Raw genomic sequence first — 20,424 nt, forward strand, 5'->3', positions numbered from 1 at the left:
GAGGAGACACTCAAGAGTTTAGGCTTGCAGTGTTTCTTTAACACCTGTGAGTTGCTGAACATAAGAGGTCCTCCTGGGACCTGGTTTACTTACTTACACAGAAAGAATAATAAGAAAACCCGCCTTTCTCACAGAGGTTACACTGGACAAAGACAGTTTCTTTGGCTTATTTATGAAGGATCATACAAATGTCTTTTGTGATTCTTGTTGCAGGGAAGGGGGTCCTCTGACTGCACAGTCTTGTCTAAGGCTGTGGTCAGTGACTCCAGATGTATCTCTGTGTTGGAAGAGGTGACACATCGGAGAAACACAATATTCAGAGGATCACAAATGGTGTGGGAGGTCCAGGACAAGCAAGCGGGCCCTCCTCCTACATACAAAAACTATAATGAACAATACTAGGCATTTATCCCGGACAGGTGACTTTAAATTAGCGACACCTACGATTAAGTCCAGTCCAAAGTTTTGCCTGGTGAGCTCGCATTTGCAGTCACAGTTAATAAAACTTGTTTCTGCCTGGTGGTGGCTGCGCACGCCTTTAATCCCAGCACGCAGGAGGCAGAAGCAAGTGGATCTTTTTAATTTCGAGGCCAGTCTGGTCTACAGAGCTAATTCCAGGACAGCTAGGGCTTTTACACAGAAAAACCCTGTCTTGAAAACAAAAACGAACAAACAAACAAAAAACTTGTTCCCTCATTTCTCAGTGTGGTCTCAATAGTCATTTCCTTGTTTGTTAGTAAAATTGTATATTCTCACTTTGCTGTTTTGCCTACTAAAAATTGAGAAGTCATTTCCTCTAGGTTCACCTCCTCAAATCGTTAATGATCTGTAGACATTTACCAGGATGGATGCTCTTACAAGGCAAGCCAGAGCCTCCTGGCTGGTGCTCGTCATAGATCATTTCTGTTAGCTCTCTTCACAACCCTAAAGCCAGCGAACGAAAAATCTAGACTCATCCAAAAGACTAAGTGACTAAGCATCTGGACTGGCACATGCTGACACCTCTCAGTGTCTGGAAACTATTATAGTCTACTTTTATCTCTCAGGCAGTTTTGTGTGTGTGTGTGTGTGTGTGTTTTAGCGTGGTCACGTGATCAAGCTTCAAGACACTTGGAACCCAAGGTGGTTCCTAAACGCTTTGACCTTCTAAATGTACTGGTTTACAAGGCCCTTTGGTTCCAAGCTGCATCGAAAGTACTGGAGGCATTGGAATAAGAGTGTTACTAACCCCAAGGCTGCTGCTCACTGTACAGCTGGCCGGGTGCTAAGGCCAGGAAGGTGACCTGATTAGAAAAACTGGCTCAGTCAGAAGATAAAGGACACCAGTCACAAAACCCATCTTTCAGGAAAGCTGACTTAATCTCTTCTAGGAACCATTAATGGGCGTTCCTGGGCTCTTGAGGGACCTCCAGGGACACAGGGTGGGAGCAAAGGATGCACACTAGACTGGAAGGCCTAGTCACAGAAAAGCTGGCTGCTCTGTGAATGGCAAAACAAAGGCCATTATTTCTCTGGGCTGTTCTTGCCACTGACTAATGCAACCATCTGTAGTTATTGCAAAACGGTCGCCTCGAGGCTACCTGAAGTCCTCCTGCTGTTTACCAAGCTCATGATCACGGAAGAAAGTATTATCTCACCCGAGTCATAGAACAGTCACTAGGGATGTTTTAAATCCTGGGCTTCTCTTGACAGATCCTCAGGTATTCCTAAGGTAGAGCCCAGGAATCTCTTTCATAGCTCCCTCAATCAGTTGAAAAGATTGTATATAAAATTATTCTGCCCACAAGCATATCTCTACTTAGGATGCTTAAATTTTGCCATGTTCATTATTTGTCTGGGGTGGGCTGATTCAGACCGACAAATAGTCCCTCGAACACAGACTATTTTGCAGACAATGTTGGATGCCAGAAAAGTCAAAGATGAATAAGATATTGTCCAGCCTCCAAAGAGCTCAACTTTACAGGAAGGGGAGCAATCAGAACCGGAAGCATGCCTGGGCCACCATCCCCAAGCCTCAGCATCTTAAAGGGCTTCATTTTCTCCTCCGTTGACTGCATCCCTGCCCTCTCTTTATGCCTCTGTCCATTCTTCTCTTAGGTTTTCTTCTCTTTTGTCTGGTCTCTCCTCTCACCCAGAGTTTTCAAGGTCTCCAGCCTTCTAATGGGCACGCGCACATGTTAGTCTTGTAAGAGCTAACAACGCTTACGCTAGGGTTTCAACATTAAAGGTTAACTTGGTGAGTTTAGGGTGGAGTTGAGCAGCTGATCTTTTATCACGAGAAAGGATGGTGCCCCAGCCATCCTTCGTTTCTTAATGAGTCCCAAACAGTCAAGAGCACCAAGGGATATTTTCTAATACAAATAGTCGACTCTGAAGGAGAATGGTTGCAGGCTTGGATTTGAATTTGGTTTTGCTTTCATTTCCTTTCCTTGGAAGGATTTTTAGAGATTTTCCAAAGTCATACCTCCCATTCTTTTAGGACTAAGGGGAAATGAATGACTTTTTCTTTGCACCGAGAAGGAAAGGCACCATGTGTGGGAGTGGTCTGGTGCAGTTCACTGTCTTGCCTGGCTTATGATCCTCAGGTTGACTCACGACTCTTTTGCTTTCAGAAGCCCAGAGAACATAAGAAAGGACAATGCCATGCGGAAAGGTAATATACTCCGACTGCCACAAGCCAGCTACAATTACAATAAGCAATTGCACAATTGGGAGAAATGTAGAATTATAGGTTATTAAGGAGATCAGGGTAGGAGTGGTGGCTCACACCTGTAATCCAAGTGCATCAGAGGCTGAGGCAGGAGAGTTTCTGGGTGCTTCGAGCCAGGTTAGGTCACAGACCAAAACCTTGTCTCAAAAACATATTTCTTTTAAAAGTTGGAGAAAAGCCAGAGATAAAGGATGGAATTCAGCCCTTTCTGCATAGTTGTTTCTGTTTTTAGACCTTTGTCCTGGCTAGTTCTGAAACCAAACTGACACAAGGTAAAGTCATCTGAAAGGAGGAAACTTCAACTGAGAAAATGTACTTTATAAGGTCATGCTGTGGGCAGGAAAGCCTGTAGTGCATTTTCTTAATTGGTGATAGATAAGAGAAAGAGGGCCCAGAGCATTGTGGATGGGGACATCCTGGGCTGGTAGTCCTGGATTCTATAAGAAAGTAGACTGATAGATAGGTCCCAATGCTGAGAAGGACACTGTACTTGAAGCCTCATCCCTAACCCAAAAGCTATCTCCAGTTGGCAGCCACTCACAAAGGAAAATACAGTTTCCTCCAATGGAGTCTCACTGGAAGTACAGACAACACTTACGGCAAGCCCATGTCCTTCTGAAGATGGGCAACATAGAATGAACTCCGTGGTATTTTTGGAGACGCTTTGTCTCAGAATGCTTTGCTGGGGAATTTTTTTTAACCTTACTTGTCATTTGGTTACTTATAATGGTTTCTGATTTTGAACTTCTATGGTGTGTGTGTGTGTGTGTGTGTGTGTGTGTGTGTATCTGTCATGCTTTTACTTTTTTATTGTTTGTTTGTTTTGTTTTACACTGACTATCACACTATTTGTTTCCTAAAGAGAGAGAGAAAGAAGGTGTGGAGTTAGATAGTGGGAGGGTGGACTGGGAGGAAATGAGGAAGAAGAAACCATAGTCAAAATATGGTGTATGAAAAAGAAATTTTACCATTTTAAAAAAGCATCTGAGCAAGCCACGAGGAAGAAGCCTTAAGCAGGTCTCCCCCACAGGAGGAGCTTCTGCCTCCAGTTTCCTTCTCTATTTGGGTTCCTGCCCTAACTGATTTCAATGACTGATGCGCTGCAATATGGAAGTATGAGTGAAAGAAACCCTTCCCTCCCTAAGCTGCTTGTGGTCATAGCGTTTCAGCACAGTAACAAAAATCCTGACTAAAACAACCTTCCTGTTCAACCTCAGAGTGGCAACTTATTCTGTCCGTTCATTCTTTCTCTTAAACCACTGCAAACCCGAACTCCTATAGAAAGGAAAGGCTCTATCATTTTCACTAGGTGAATAGCACTTATCTGGTGTGCTCCAGCTCTGTCTAACAGCCTCGAAGACAGAGGATCTCTCCTCCCACATAAACAAAGACTAGAATATCTTTAATTGGGGATGAGGGATTTCAGCAATCTATGCAAGGCACCTCCCTTTCCACCATAATTGCAAACCTTGGACTTCATACTTTCGAAATCTACCAAAGCCAGGCAGGGTGGCACACGCCGATAATCCCAACACTTGGGAAGCTAAGTTAGAAATATTGTCTCAAGTGTGAGGAGCAGAGTTCAAGTCCTCAATACCCATGTAAATGCTAGGGAGTTATGGCAGTCCGCTTGTCATTCCTCCAGAGTGGAGACAGGGATTCCTTAGAGGAAGACGGCCGGCTAGACTAGCCCAAACCTCGAGCTCTGAGAAACCCTGCTTCAACACATAATAAGAAGGAGAGTGAGAAGGAAGGCACTGACAATCAGCTTCTGACCTCCAGATTCACATGCACACACACATACACACACACACACACACACACACACACACACACACAATTTTCTATTTTAAAAAGAAGAAAAAAATGATGATTTTTTTTTCAGTGCTAAGGATTAGCACACATGCTAGGCAAGTATTCTGCCACTGAACTACTAATTTCCTTTTCTTTACATATTATTAATATGCAAATTGGAATGTCGGCATTTGTGTTAGAATTGTGTGAAGAATGTTCATACTTCCATATAACATCTCACACCAAAATAACAAGAGAGGAATTTTGAACACAGGTATGTAAGGACAGGAAACAGACGAAGAGTACCAGGGAGAAGGTAGCCTGAGCAGAATGTCCCTCGCAGCCTTCAGAGGCATCAACCTCAGTGACACTTGATTTCCAGTTTCTAGCTTCCAGAAATGCACAGCAATGAAATAATGTGGTGTCAAGGTTGCCAGTTATGGTGTCCTAAATGATTAACATATTTTCCTACCAGTTAAACTCAGAAGCTGTACGAACTACCTGACTAGGGGAGCCAGTACGTGCCTCTTGCACAAGTGTAAACATCATTTACACCCTTCCTTACCCTTAAAAGTGTCTGTGTTTGCATAACCACTTTACCTTCCAGGCCAACCCACAATCCTTCCTGGAAGCCTTCAGCTATGAGGTTCTTCCAACCACTTTGATGTCTCTAAATACTCCAGACCTCCCTTGGCACAAGGGCAAACAGGATATTCATTTAAAAGCTTTAAACTGGTTTTGTTTTGACTAGTTTTAAGCTCAATAAAGGTAGGAAACTCTTTCCTCACTCAGCATTTACAGTTCTCCTGATCAAGCTGACCCTGGGTCTCAGGCAGGTATTCTCATAAACTTCTGCTCCGTAGCCAACCTTGACTCTTTAATAAAGGATCATACTTCCTTAAATTACCCTCTCCCAGAGGGTCGGTGGTAGTGCACACTTTTAATCTAGCACTTGGTAGTCAGAGGAATGCTGAGTTCTGTGAGGTCAAGGCCACCCTGGGCTATACAGATTGAGTTCCAGGACAGCCAGAGCTGTTACACAGAGAAACTCTATTGAGAAATAACAAAAAGGAAAAAAGAGAAAGAAAGAAAGAAAGAAAGACAGACAGACAGAAAGGAAGGAAGGAAGTTATTATCTCCCACATTAAATGGTATTTGAAAACAAAGAAAGTTAACACACTTTATAAGTGTATTTTTCTGTGGCTTTGGAGCCTGTCCTTGAACTAACTCTTGTAGATCGGGCTGGCCTCGAACTCACAGAGATCCGCCTGTCTCTGCCTCCTGAGTGCTGAGATTAAAGGCATGTGTCACCACCACCCGGCTACGAAATATATTAACTTTCATCATTATGACTAAATGCCCAAGAAAGTAACTCAGAAGCAAAGGTTTATTCTAACTCATGGTGGTGGAGGGTTCAGTCTATGCGCATTTTGCCCCATGTAGTGGAACAGAAAAAAACATCATGGTATGTAGTAAAGAAGGTCCTCATCTCACTCAGACAGGAAGCAGAAAGTGGACATGACAGGAAGGGGCCAGAAATAATATACCCACTCCCTAAAACCCATACTGAGTGACCTACTTCCCCCAATCAAGTCCCACCTTCCAGAACCTTCCAAAATACTGCTGCTACCCTGTAAGCAACCTTGTCATACATGAGAAATTTTTAAGGAGATTCTTCATCTCCAAGTCACAATACTAAGTTAGACTGTAGGACGCTCCAGGTTTTCCTTAAGAAGCAAATAGTGCTAAGAACAACCAAGCTGCTCTGAGTGTGGCGTTACGATGCTGACTCCAGCATGAGTTCGCAGAGAGAAATGGAAGGCCTTCTTTGTGTGCGGGTATTAGGTGTCCCTAATAACGTTTGGCAAAGCTGAAACAGCACAATAAAATTAAAACCAACAAAAGGAGATTGTCCCTGCAGACAAAGCAAGGCCCTGTGCCGATACAGGTGGTAAAACACGCTTATATGGGCTGAACCCTATCCCAAATTCATGGCATGCAGGTTCACATATAGCCTTGCTGTGCCAGCCAAGCCACCACAGACAGGACTAGGAAGCCTAGTGTGAGACTCTGGTGGGAGAAGAAAACAACACTATCGTGATCATCGGACGGATTTCAAGGTCAGAGTCACACAGGAAAGCAAAGTCATCTCAGGAGCATGCTCCTCAGTGCTGCCTGGGTGCTTGCCCTTCATGCTTTCCTGTCAAGGAGGATGAACCTTTGATGGCACCAAGTTCGGTTCCCAACCTAGGAGAACTGGATGTTTGTCAGCATTCCCTAACATAAATGTGAGGTTCTCCAGCGGTGACGCCTACCGGGAATTGGCTAATTTTCTCTACCCAGGTAGAACCCTAGCTGAAGGAATATGTGGTGGCTTAACATCCCACTGTGGAAAACAAAGCAAAGATAGTGAGAACTTTTTCTCCACATAGATACTGTTTCTTGGCTAAGTTCTAAACCACGCGTGTGCCTACAGCACTCAGAACCCGTGTGTGTGTGTGTGTGTGTGTGTGTGTGTGTGTGTGTGTGTGTAAGTATGTGTAGGTATGTGCCTCCTCACCTCTACCTCAAAGGAGCCCAGGGCTGCATAATCTACCTCCTTTCCCAAAGACAGTGCTGGGAATTCTCCAAACAGTTGTATCCCTTTCAGCTCGGTAGAACTCTTATCTCTCTACCAACAAAAGCCATACATCACCGTTGGAGACAGGAGGAAACTCGAAAATGTGCAGGAGAAAGAAAGGAGGGAAGGAAGAGATCCTGGGAGAATGAGTTACTGGCAATTTTGACTATCTAACACAGCAGAGTTCATCTTTTCTCTAACTCGCAAAAATGTCTGCATCTTTGGAAACCGCATCGCTATGAGCATGGACTTAAAAATACAGACACTGTTCTGTGCGGGAATTCGTTGCAGGGCCGTCTGCATAGGTCTGGAGGGAGAATAGGAAACTTAGAACTTGGAAGCTAGTGTGTGCAAGGAAAATCTGCTCCCAGTTCTTACTTACACTGATTTATGCTGTTCCCAGTGTCTTTATTTACAAAGCAGTTGCCCTAGTTTGCTTTCAGTTGCTGTGATAACCGCCGTGACCCACAACACTTTAGGGAGCAAAGAGTGTATCTGGCTTCCTGAGCATAGTCCATCACTGAGGCATTCAGGGTAGGAGTTCAAGCAGCAGCCTGGAGCAGAGACCAGGCGGAAATGCTGCCTTTTGGTTTGTTTCCTGTTGCTGATTCATTCGGCTTGCTTTGTTGTATGGTTCAGGGCCATCTGCCCAGGGATGGCACCGCCCAAAGTGGGCGGGACCTTCCTACATCAATCATTATTCAAGAAAATGCCCCCACAGACTTCTTATGGACCAACCTGATGAAGGTGATTTTTCTGTTGAGGCTTCCTCTTCCCAGCTAACTCTAGTTTGTGTCAAGTTGACAAATCCAAACAGTCCAGTTTATGTGACTGGTGGGGATGGGGTTGTGCGTGTACGTGTGTATTTGGGGGTGGGGAGGGCTGACCTGTTTCTAGGAGGAGGTTAAGAACACTACAATAAGAGAACAGAAAGAATGTTAGCGTGAAGTCTGACAGTAGGCAACCAGTTGTCGCCTAGGGAGCAAAGCAAGGGAAGGGTCAGTTTACAAAGGATTATGTGGTACGTTTACAACCCAAAGGACCCAGAAAGAGACTGACTTCTCAGAGGAGTTCAGCTTGTCCACCGCCATGTTTGCCGCATTCCTCCTCTTTGAACTCATTGATGAAAACTGGCAAGACCTCTCTAGACGGCCTCTATAACGCTACAAACAACTGGGAAAGGCCTCTATGTGGTCTAAATATGGATTCGCTCTCTTAAATATCGGTCTATAGATGTTCCTAACAGAAATTTGCAGGTCTGTAGGACCTCTTTCTGTACTCTTTTTTGCTAGTTTCCATGTGTCTATTTCAAAAGAGAAAAGGGAACCGGCTCCAGAGCTTTCTGCAGCTCTGTCGCCTCACATCCAGAATCAAATCGCTTTCTTGCCACTTTTATTTCCAGTCTTTTCACATAATTTCCCCTGTCATTATGCATGATCTCTATGCCACACTACTTAGTGTGCAAAATATCTACAAACGTACTATGTATTGTTGGCTGATGGGCCTGCCACTTAACAACGATATTGTCTCTTATACATCGTGACTCAAACGCAAAGAAATATTTATTACCTCTTACAAGCTGTGTCAAACACAGAGGTATCTTGACCCTCCCAAAGTTTTCTGTGTTTGAATCTCTTTCCTTCATACTCGGGATAGTGAACACTTTTGGACTCCGTAGAAAGTTTGCAACAACTACTCTAGTTACTGAAAATCGGAAATAATAAAAGAGGTTAAGAGGAAGTTAAAACAGTTGAATTTATATATATATATATATATATATATATATATATATATATAATTCAATGCCCAGAAAACATTTACTAGCCCAGGATTATAGTTTAAAAGCTGTGGAAGCCTCCTTAATCCTAGTTATTACCATGAGCAAGTTGTTATCAACGAAAAAGCACAAAGGTTAGTCACCACTGTGTTGTTTTAACACTTGGCATAAAAAAGTATGTGTCCAAGAGTTCATTGAGAGAAATGCTGAGGGATTCTAAATCCAGAATCCACCCTTTCCCCAAATGCAAAAGGTAAGTAGATTTGATTAAACTGAAATGAACAGGAAAAAGGGACAAGTATAATTCACGCGTTATGAAGAGCATATTTCTGAAAAATCAGTGAGCAAAACCCCAACACTGAGACATTTACTGACTAAATAGAGTATGTGCTCAGGACCAGTATCTGCCTATTTAAGCTGGTGTTTACGGATTAAAAACTACTAATTAGTTGTAGGGTAGAATCGGGAACTTCCTAGTACTCAACTGAAGACAATGACTCCCCTTCTTCCAGAATCTATCAGTAGTCAATAGTTCAACAGAGAAGGCGTGTGTGGGCCTGCCTCTCACACACAGACAAATCTCTCTCCCTCTCTCTCTCTCTCTCTCTCTCTCTCACACACACACACACACACACACACACACACACACACACACAGAGAGAGAGAGAGAGACAGAGACAGAGACAGAGACAGAGACATAGAGAGACAGAAAGACAAAGAGAGATTTTTTTAAAAAAAAAAAGCAACAACACAGAACCCATCATTCCCCTGGCGTATGAAAGAAAGAGGACCCTAAAGTTAGTAGTCAAAAGCTTCTTGGAGAGAAACAGTGTGCTTGCTGTGTCTGGGAGCCACCTCATGCTCCTCACCAACTAAGCCAACCACTAAATGTCCTTTTTCTCCAAAGGACTGGTCCTGGAGAGCCAGCCTTTCTAGGATCCCAGGAAAATTGCCTGATTGTGACTGATTGGAAGCAGAATAAGGGTGTGCTCCCTTAAGAAAGTTTGTGGTTCTCGCTGCAGCAAAGACTTCTCAGAACAAAGGTACACAGTGGCCCAACCTGGAACATGGAACCCAGGTCTTAGCAATAAGGGCAAATGACACCAGAAAAATTAATGACCTTAAATCTTTCTAGGGCCCCTGGCCTGGTTCTTGCAGCCAGTGACAAGGAGGCAGGTGCAGGCCCCAGATGAGGAGGAAGGAGAAGCTGGGCTGAGGCTGGGTGAAGGGTCAGAAACTGGATGCACTTAGTTTGTTAAGCATTGTTTGTGGCTCTTTGGATTTGCCTTCTGTTCACGTGTGAGGAGAGCAGAAACCAAAAGCACTATACATCCATTGCCACCTCACAATCAGAACTTTTACTAATTATAAAGTGAGAAGACCTTGGCATAAAGTAATTTAGCATTCCATACAGTCATTTGATTATAAGCATGTAAAAGTAAACTAACAAGGAAATGTCAAAAGTTCATTAGAAAAATGAAAAAATACAAAGGGGTAATTATAGAAGAAACAGAAATGGCAAGATTTCAAAGCTTTTTAGTAAATAGTCATGCCAAGTAGGGCAACAACGGAATGTTAATATTTCCTCTGACAAGCAAAATTAGGAAGCTGGCAGGGCTAAGTATGGTGAGTCTTATAATTTATACATACTCTGGACATTGGCTGGGAGTTGGGGTCCATAAACAGCTAACATTTAGCCAAGAAATAAGGCCCTTCCAAGTAAGATCAAACACATGTATACATTCTGAGGTCCAGCAAGTCTTTCCTGAATAAATATCCCAGTAAATTTTCATGTTTGTCAATGCAAAAACGAAAGGGGGGATGTTCAAGGAGTCAGAAATAATACTGATTGAACTAACAGCTGGAAATAAAGCATTTGTATGATGTATCAATCACAATATATTTATAACATAGAAATGTGTATAGATCTTAAAATCCTGACTACTTTGTTTTTTAAAAAAAAAAGTAGGGAGGAACAAGACATTACTATTCTTAGTCTTTAAAATACATTCCTCAAAACTAAGAATACAAATCCTAATTTGGATGCTTCCCTAAAGTCTGCATCTTAAGGGTTTGGTTTTGGCATGGTGTGCTGGGAGGTGCAGAGCCCATATCAGGTGGAACCTGATGAAAGACACTTAGGTCCTTGGAGACATCCCTATAAAGGGACAGTGGGACCCCAGTCTGTTCTCCTTTGTTTCTTGGCATGAAGCGATCAGGTTTTGATCTATCATTTGTTCCTGTAACTGCATGGTATTTTGTCACAAGTTCAAAGCAGTAAGATCAGCTGGTCATGGCTTAGAACCTCCAAGACTGTGAGTCAGAACAAACCTTCTCTGTTTTTTAACTTGATTACTTCGGGTGTTTTGTTATAATAATGGAAAGCAGGCCAATACACAGACTTTCTTTTGCATATGCCTGTATCATTCCAGTTGAGGCAGAAAGAGCTCAACCTTAAGGCCCAACTGAGCTCTACAGTGAGCCCTCATCCCAAAACCTAACAACTTTAAAGATCCATTTGAGTATTTCTTCTTAAAACCTGAGCTGCTTGAGAACACTTCTAATCTCCACGTCCCAACTGCTGTTTTCTGATTTCCTTTAGCAGAATTTTCATTTCAATCTTTTAGCTAATTCCTCTGACTCATTCATTTATTTATTCAGCAAGTACTTATATGTTCACTCAAATATCAACTGTACATAAAGTATTAAGGCTATTGTGGTTTTTCAATGAGAAATGTGCCCCAGAGGCTCAAGTATTTGAACACTTGGTCACCAGTTGGTGGCACTGTTTGAGAAAGTGTTGGGACCTTTAGGTTAGAAACTTGATAGAAGAAGTACATCACTGCAGGTAACTTAGCACCTCCCCCACTTCCTGTTCTTTCTCAGCTTCTTTTTTGCTATAGATGCAATCTATTAGCTTCCTGCTCCAGCCACCTACTACCATGTCTCTCTACCATTGCAGACTCTAGCTCTGGAATTGCAAGCAGAAGTAAACTATTTCTTTTATAAGTTGCCATGGTGTTTTATCAGCGCAATGAAAAAGCAAAGATGTGAGGGAAAGGTCTTTGAGACCTGCTTCCTGGAACTTATAATGATGGATATGAACATTAACCAATGAAGTAGTCATATAATCTGGGCAGCACTGATTTCAAAAGTAAAAAGTAGAAAACAGGTACAGCTAATTCGATCCAAAAACAGTATAAAGGGTCTCGGTGAGGTAGGAAAGGCCTGCTGGGAAGTTTATGGTTGCGTTGACCTTATATATAGGAGTGGGCATGCCAAGAAGAAAGGACTGGTGGCACAACACACCATCCTGAAGCAGAAACCTAGAGAGTAGCAGCTAAGCCGGGACTAAGATGAACCAGCAATAAATAAGACACAGAGGACTTGCGGTCTCTTCTAGGGAGTTTGATTTAATCCTATAGGCAGCAGGAAGCTCCTGGAAGCTTTTGAATCAAGAATTGAATAGATTTTCTATGTTAAATCTCACATCCACACTCCCACCCAGCATCACAGTCATCTTCAGCCACATGGAGCTACACACACACACACACACACACACACACACACACACCCCGTCCACTGAATTTTCAGAACTGGTTCTTCTGTGCTGGCCTCCTTGCTTCCTGCCTTCCTCCTCTTAGTCCTTCCAGCTCTGCAGGTGCATATCCTGCCTTCACAGCCCACATCACATTTGCTCCCCTGAGTTCTTTCACCCACCCTTACTGCTTGCATTGATGAATTAACTGCTCACCAAAGACTTCATGCAGACTGTCTGGACTGGAGTGACCATTGAGTGGCTCTCCCTAACCCTGAGTGAGTGTCATGCTTTTGCCTCTATAAATGCTCACATGAAGATTAGCTTTTTCATGATAGGTCTGGAACTGAAAGAACATATTACAGTTCCTGGGGACTCTAGCAGCTGATTTGCATCCTCAGGAAAGAAGTTCATCCAATAACAAACAAGGGATAGAAGGGAAAGGAGAGAGGGAGAGAGAAAGGAACAAGGAAGTGAGAGAGATGGGGGAGTTATTTTGAGCTATACAGTCTGGCTATTTCTCATACCGGGAGCATCTTTAAGCTACCTCTGCCAGTTTTATTTTATTTACATTTTAAGACCATTTGGGGGTTTAAAATATGTATTTATTTATTCTGTGTGTGTCTTGAAATTGTGCTCATACATGCACATGCCAGCACACCATTGCACACATCTGAAGGTCAGAGGACAATTTACAAGGGTCCTCTATGTGAGTACTGGGGACTGAACTCAGATCATTACTAGACTTTACAGCACACATCTTTACCTGCTGAGCCATCCACTATTCCTAATTTAGTCTTACAAGTACAACATAATGGATTTCTGCATGACATTTTCATACACACACACATTATACAGATAGATATAGATAAAGATATATCATTGTATTTTCCTCATATTCTCTCTCTTCTTCCCTCCTGCTCCTCCCTCCCCCAAATAATAATCTCTTTCCTGTTGGTCTGGACTCCAACTCCCAGCCTGCCAAGTGCTTAGACTCCAATTCCCAGCCTGCCAAGCGCTGACCCCTCCCACAGGGTATTTAAGTGGCCACCCAGAGAAGGAACACATGGTTTATTCTTAACAATTCCTGGTTTCTATTTTCATACATATAGTCTCTCTCTCTCTCTCTCTCTCTCTCTCTCTCTCTCTCTCTCTTTCTCTCTCTCTCTCTCTCTCTCTCTCTCTCTCTCTGTGTGTGTGTGTGTGTGTGTGTGAGAGAGAGAGAGAGAGAGAGAGAGAGAGACTTTTAATTCTGGTTATTTTAGTCACACTGTTCTGTCACTGGTCACCAGAATGATCCCAAACAAACATAACTGCCTCCTGTTTTTCTCAGAGCCAAACAGAACCAACAAAATGCAGAAGCCCTGCACTAGAGATGAGCACCACTCATTCATTCAGTAGCTGTGCGTCATGGCGGCTGTGTGAACTGGTGTACCTGTATACTGCCATTAAGAAGCATGAAAAGGAAGAACAGCAGCGACAAAACTGTTGAATGAAGCATCCCCACCCAGAGCAAGAAGATCCTTCACTTTCCTAACCATGCCTAAATATATTTTGCTTTACAGGAAAGGAATTGAAATCATGACGTTTTCAAGGAAATTTTAAGAAAAAAAAATACTGTCTTGCTGTACAGAAATGCACAACCATAATAAACTTTCTTACTAGAATGGAATAACTGGTCACTTGACATCTGACCCCAGAGAATCCATACAACATCCAACCTTCTGTTTATAACAATCAAAATGATCTATGCCATTTTCTTCACACAAAATTATCTCCAATGTATTTACTGAGTGGTCAAATACTAAGTAGTCAAATAATAATACGAAAGGGCATTTTCTAACAGGTCAGTTAACTAAGCACATTGCTTCATTATTAATAAAAGGGTTCTCCCCCCCCCCCCCGCAAGAATTGAAGCAATGTTGTTTGCCATGCATACTCCCCTGTACAGTTTGATTTCTTGGTTCAGAGTAGGCTCACCTAATCAACCACTAAATGCATTCGACTTGCAATAGCAGTTCCCCGTGACGTGCCCTGAGCATTTTGTGATGTATAAAATCTCACAGAAAAGAAAGAAATGCAAGCAGTAGTGATGAGAATGTTCATCGACTTACCCTCTTCATCACCACAGCCGGCGTAACCTTGACTCAGTCTTCAGACATTGACTTCTGTCCTTCGGTTTCCATCCAGCACACCATCAGATAAACCCCAGCTTGTGAGAGTAATGGAAAGGGAGCTGTAAAAAGAGCTGCCCAACACATTCCCGTGGGCTTAATCTAGAAGGGAGAAATGTAATGTTCGCAGAATAAAAAAAAAAAAAAAAAAAAAAAAAAAAAAAAAAAAAAAAACAAAAACAGAAAACATTTAATGCCACTTAAACCCGAGGGGTTGATTTCACTTTTAACAGGAACTTGTGACTAAGGTTGGTGGGAAAATGATTAACGCCTCTGTTGACATCTGCTAGAGAGCTCTCCAGCTGGAGGTGCCTGGCTGCAGGAACTTAGCAATTCTGGGAATGGACGTTGTAAATTCCTGGTCCCACTGAACCTGCTTGCCCCCACTTGACTCAAGGGCCTAGGTATTCTAAGTAAAAATGTGCCTGTGAGCATTGCTAATTTCACGAGTGGCCATTTTTATTCAATCATAGTTCTGAAAAAGTTCATTTTCCTTCTCACTTCTGTGCCTCATATTAAAAGATGAATTATCGCGTTGACCCTTTCCTTTAAAATTCCAAAGATTTGTAAGTAACATTAACAGAATCTCTGTGTTCCTTGCAGCCTTGTCTCCTCAATGATACTTCTAAGCAAGTGGCCTTTTGAAGTGAAGCATTTATTCTTCCGAAGCCTTGGGTTATAGAAAAAAGGGGGAGGGTGAACATAGGAGCACCCAACTTACAGGCACCCACAAGTCTCCAGAGATTCCTAAGCTTTCTGTCTACATGGTTTGCTTTGAAGAACAACGTGAATAACAATCATAGTCCTTCATAGACGCTTCTAGAAGAAGAAAAGAAATACACTCACCCCATAAGAGAAATGGCTGAGATTTCCTGGACAGCTGTCTATGCAGTGTCTTTAAACCAGGAGCCCACGACGATGATGCGAGTAGAGACTCTGGTTCTCCTGCTCCACTCCAACAGCGTAGAGTAGACCATGCAATTGATGCTGGCTAAATGGCCAGTGACTGTAAACCTGGGGTTGCAGTGGGCTGCGGCAGAGCAGAAGAGCAGTCCACTTGTGTTTATGGCGTCATAAACTTCACTTCCCTGATAGCCCCGGGACCGATCTTTAGGAGGAGATTGATGACTCAGCGTTCTTATCTTTTTTTTTTTTTTCCCTGCCAAGTTCTAGGACTCTAAAGACGTCTTCCTAACCGCATCCCACCACACCCTATCAAGTAAACCAAGCTTCAATGATTTCAGGGCTGTTGAACTTGTCAATGAATTCATCTCCCTCCTCTCTGTTCACCTATGATGATTTTCATTTTGGTAGCAAGGGTTTTGTGTGAGCTTCAGATGTTCCATAAAGTCCCTGAAATAAAGTGGGTACTCACTGATTTATCTGCCATTCTCTCCTTCTTTTTGCCTAGCTACATTTAAGTAGGAAGTCGGGAGAAAATAATTACATGCACACACCCACACACCCACTTACATGCACACACACACACACACACACACACACACACACACCATCCATGTAGTTAGTCATTCTCACAGTGCCTGCACAGAACAAAATCATTTGCCATTATTGGTCGGGTGTCAAAGCTATCTGCTATATAAAGCAAATCAGGAGTCTTGAAAAAAAAAACCCTAAAATTGCATTTAAAATGTATGGTTGTCATGTGAATATCTCCAGAAAAAAAACATTGTTATAATTTATAAGATCTTTAACTAAAGGGGTCAATGACACAAGTTAAAGTCAAATCCTCTGCTCCGGAGAATAATGAAAATGTGGAGGGATGGAGAGATGGTTCAGCAGTTAGGAACACTTGATGCTCTTCCAGAGGACCCAAGTTCAGTTCCCAGAACCTGTGTTGAGATGTTCACAACCTTCTGTAATTCCAGCTCCAAGGGGATCCAATATTCTGTCCTCCATGGACATCTATACATTTGTGGCAAAATCCTCATAGAGATACATACATAAGAATAAATCTTTAATATTTTTTATTTTAAAAAGTTTCACTATAATTCAGCACAGTAGGTATCTCCTCATCACTGAAGAATAAATTCTGGAAAAGAAAACCATATAGTTTTCTGTGGTAGGCATATGGTATACATAGACTCAGAACTGGACTCCAGGTGTCAGGCAAAGGTGATCTGATCTCCATAAAACTGCAAAGCTCAATAGTAACTATTTTGAGTAACAAAGTTCGCACTCTTATTACAAATATTATAAGCAGAATATCACAGGAACAGAACACACAAGACAGGTGACCATTGTACATGTTCAACTGAATGAGAGTAAGCTAACGATGACCATATAAGGTGTTAACTGTACACAAAAAGGGCATGAAAATGCCTGAAGCTTATATGACTTTTACATAGTTGTACCTAGTTTCTCTCTTCTTGCTTTAACTTTTCAGAAGCTGCAATAGCCTGGAAGTAACATCCCAAGTGCTGTCATCCTCCTTCAGACAGGAGAGTTGGTGCTGGAAGGCCGAGAAGTCACAAGGAGAGAAGATCGTCCTAACAGCGTTGGGAGAGACAGAAGGAGTGCCACCTGGGCCCAAGTGGGACAAAGAAAGCAGAAACCCCATATTATGATTCCAGTTTTCCATGCCCTCCAAAAGTTTGTAAGCTGAAGGCTTGAGTCGTCTGGTGCCCTGGGAGCTGGTGAAGCATCAGGAGGTGGGAGCTAGAGAGAGGAAGCAGGACTGAGACATGACTGTCAGAGTGTACTGGGGTCGGGGTTCTTTCTTCTTATTCCTTTGTCTTCCTGGGTTACTTGTTGAGAAACTTTGTTCCATGTGCTTCCTGACATGTTGTCTCACCTTGTCACAAACCCAGAGCTACGGTGCAACATGAACAAAAACCACGAACCAAGAGGAATCTTTCTTCCTGTAAGTCAGTCTACTCTGGGTGTTTCGTCACAGTGATGAAAAGTTGTCTGACACAGAAAACTGGCCCTGAGAGGTGGGGCTTCTTGCTGTGTCTGGTACACTAGATACACAGAACAACCATTTGCCATGATTATTATTTAGAGAGACAGGAATGAAGACCATAAAAAGAAATAAGTGAAAAATATGCAATTTGCTAGAAATAGAATCATGTTAAAAATTGCACCCAAAGAGGGTGTCGTGGTTAAAGAGGCAAGCAGCACTAAAGAGAAATCAAAGGGGACTGGAAAAAATGGCTCAGCAGGTAAGAGAATGAAGTGCATTGTTCTTCCAGAGGATTTGAGTTCATACCCAGCACCCACATCAAGTGGCTCACAGTCACCTGTATCCAGTCTGCTTCGGGAAATACTATACCTCCGGCCTCTGCTGGCACCTGCACAAATGTGCACACAACACAGACACGCCTACACATAATTAAAAATTAAATGAAACTCTAAAAATTAAACAGCTAAATGAATGAAGTATTTGGCAGGAGAGCAGTTGCAAAGGTGCCATGAGGGAATCTTGGCAATCAAAGACACCACTCATCGCAAGCTCAAAGACATAGATGTGTGGACTCCTAGGGCTGGAGAGACGCCCCAGCAGTTCACAGGACTTGCTGCTGTTGCAGGGGATCCAAGTTCGGTTCCCAGAATCCATGTAGGGGTTCACAACTGTACTTGAGTCCAGGTCCACGGGATCCAAGGCCCTCTTCTGATCTCCATGGGCATCAGGCATACACATGGTATATGTACATGCAGAATGCAGACAAAAACACTTATACACATAAAATAAATAGTTTTAAAATATGAGCTCATTTCAATGACTTTTGTTTGAGAAATCCTGAGGAACTGGTGTGGGAGGTCCTTCTGTCTATATGTTGCTTTTATTGGTTAATGAATAAAAAAACTGCCTTGACCTGTTAGGGTAGGACTTTGGTAGGCAGGGAAAGCTAGGCTGTATGCTGCGAGAAAGAAAGGCGGGGTTAAGAGACGCCATGGAGCCACTGCCTCCGGAGATAGACATGCTGAAATGACCTCGTGGTGATGCACAGATTAATGGTGATGAGTTAAATTAAGATGTAAGAGTTAACCAGTAAGTTAGAGAGCTAAGCGGGGCAGTGGTGGCACACGCCTTTAATCCCAGCACTTGGGAGGCTGAGGCAGGTGGATCTCTGTGAGTTCGAGGCCAGCCTGGTCTACAAGTGCTAGTTCCAGGACAGGCTCCAAACCCACAAAGAAACCCTGTCTCGAAAAGCCAAAAAACAAACAAACAAACAAACAAACAAACAAAGGTTAGAACTAATGGGCCAAACAGTGATTTAATTAATACAGTTTCTGTGTGATTATTTAGGGGCTAAGCAGTCGGGAACAAACAAGTGGCTCCCTCTTATGTTCAGCTGTCCAGGACTCAGTGGTATAGCTCAGGCTAATGGAAGACCTTAGCCTTGTCTAAATGCTGTTGGTTTTGTAGACAAGTAAAATCGAAGAGTTGCTCAGCTATGGAGAAAGATAGCAAAGGAAAGGCTGAGAGGCCAGATGATATTATGGCTAGAAGCCCTGAAATTGGTCCCACGAAAGACCAATTGTGAACCTATGAGACAAGAGGTGGGGCAGATAAGCTAAAACGTCAGTAGGTTATTCATGAGTTCATAATGATAATTCAGTAAATGTAATTGATGAGCGGAGAAAGCTGGAGGCAGCAATGAAAGCAGATGTGGTTTAATGTCCTTGTGGTGCTAGGTTTACAGTGGAAGGGCCTTCTTGTTCCCACGGGGAGCTGGAGCTGTGCTGACTCCATCTCTCTGACTTTCTGTCTCTCTCACACACATTTTCTTGCTTCCTTCCTTCCCTCAATAGGTTCTAAAGTGGAAGCATGCAGGTCAGCACTGTTCCCTTTGTGTGGGGAGAGTGGATGTACGAACTGCGCTGAAAGCACTGTGAAAAGTATTCACGGCTTCAAAGAAAGGGGATCCTAAGGCGCCTCAGGCAGAGGAAAAGGCACGAGAAGACTCTGTAGATGTAGTGGGGGAGATATGTGCATCTCCTTGCTGCTTGCCTTATCATCTTGGTTTTCAACTTTCACATTGTCCTTTGTTAAGCAATGTGTAACGAAGAGAGACTTTTGTCGGGCAGGAGATAGGCAGTGTTGAGACACACAAGCCAGTAGCCAAACACCGGATGTTCAGTGTCTTAGCCCACAACTCGGATGTGAGCCTTTGGCGTAAGCACTTTTTTTACTTTGGTGTAACTACTCTAAAAGAGAAATAAAAATGTAAAAGAAAATTTATCTAGGAAATAGCACTTTATTTAATTTTTTTATTAGGTTCGAGTAAAATTGTGTGTATATATATACATATATATATTAATAATAAATTTCCTGTAAAATGATGTCCATTAATAAAACTATATTGCTATTTACTTCTCCTTTTAGTCCATAATTGTCATTCGTCCATCACAGTGTCCATCAAGAGGGGCTGGGTGGGATGTTCATCTCATGCTATTATACATTATTCTAAGTTATATTGGTGTCATTTAAAAATAATTGTTTTGTGTTCAACTCTTTGCTTACATTTTCAGTTGCTTCTTTTTAATAAATAGAAAACCTGTGTGTGTGTGTGTGTGTGTGTGTGAGTGCACACTATTATGATGTTGGTTGATAGATTTAGTTTTGTGTAGCTAGAGCTTGGCACCAGATAAATATCTTTGCCAGACTCCCCAGCTGTTAACCTGACCTGGAACTCAATATCCAGAAGATGCCTATAAAGCAGGGCTGGTAAGCAACTGGGCACCAGTGAATGGTCCCAAACTTTCGCACCTGTAGCTTTATGAGTTAACATCAGGAAAGCTATATTAATGTAAGTAAAATGATTGTTGTGAAAATTTTAATAAGCG

General features: G+C 42.6%; 1 protein-coding gene across 2 annotated transcripts in view; it reads right to left on the minus strand.

Moving 5' to 3' along the window:
• Positions 1-15,651, minus strand: part of Trpm6 (transient receptor potential cation channel subfamily M member 6) — a 160,557-nt gene extending 144,906 nt beyond the window's left edge. The window contains exons 1-2 of one of the 2 annotated variants that reach the window (XM_087908041.1): positions 15,460-15,651; positions 14,554-14,651 (exon numbers count right to left, since the gene is read on the minus strand). In XM_087908041.1, coding sequence (XP_087764167.1) covers positions 14,554-14,562 — 9 coding nt within the window. In that variant the 5' untranslated portion in view covers positions 14,563-14,651; positions 15,460-15,651. Of the gene's footprint in view, positions 1-14,553; positions 14,716-15,459 lie in introns of both variants that reach the window. The other variant, XM_087908040.1, reaches the window with a different exon arrangement.
• Positions 15,652-20,424: the final 4,773 nt, after the last annotated feature.

This window comes from Myodes glareolus, chromosome 7, assembly GCF_982192425.1.
Source record: "Myodes glareolus chromosome 7, mMyoGla1.1, whole genome shotgun sequence".
Taxonomy (NCBI): Eukaryota; Metazoa; Chordata; class Mammalia; order Rodentia; family Cricetidae; genus Myodes; species Myodes glareolus.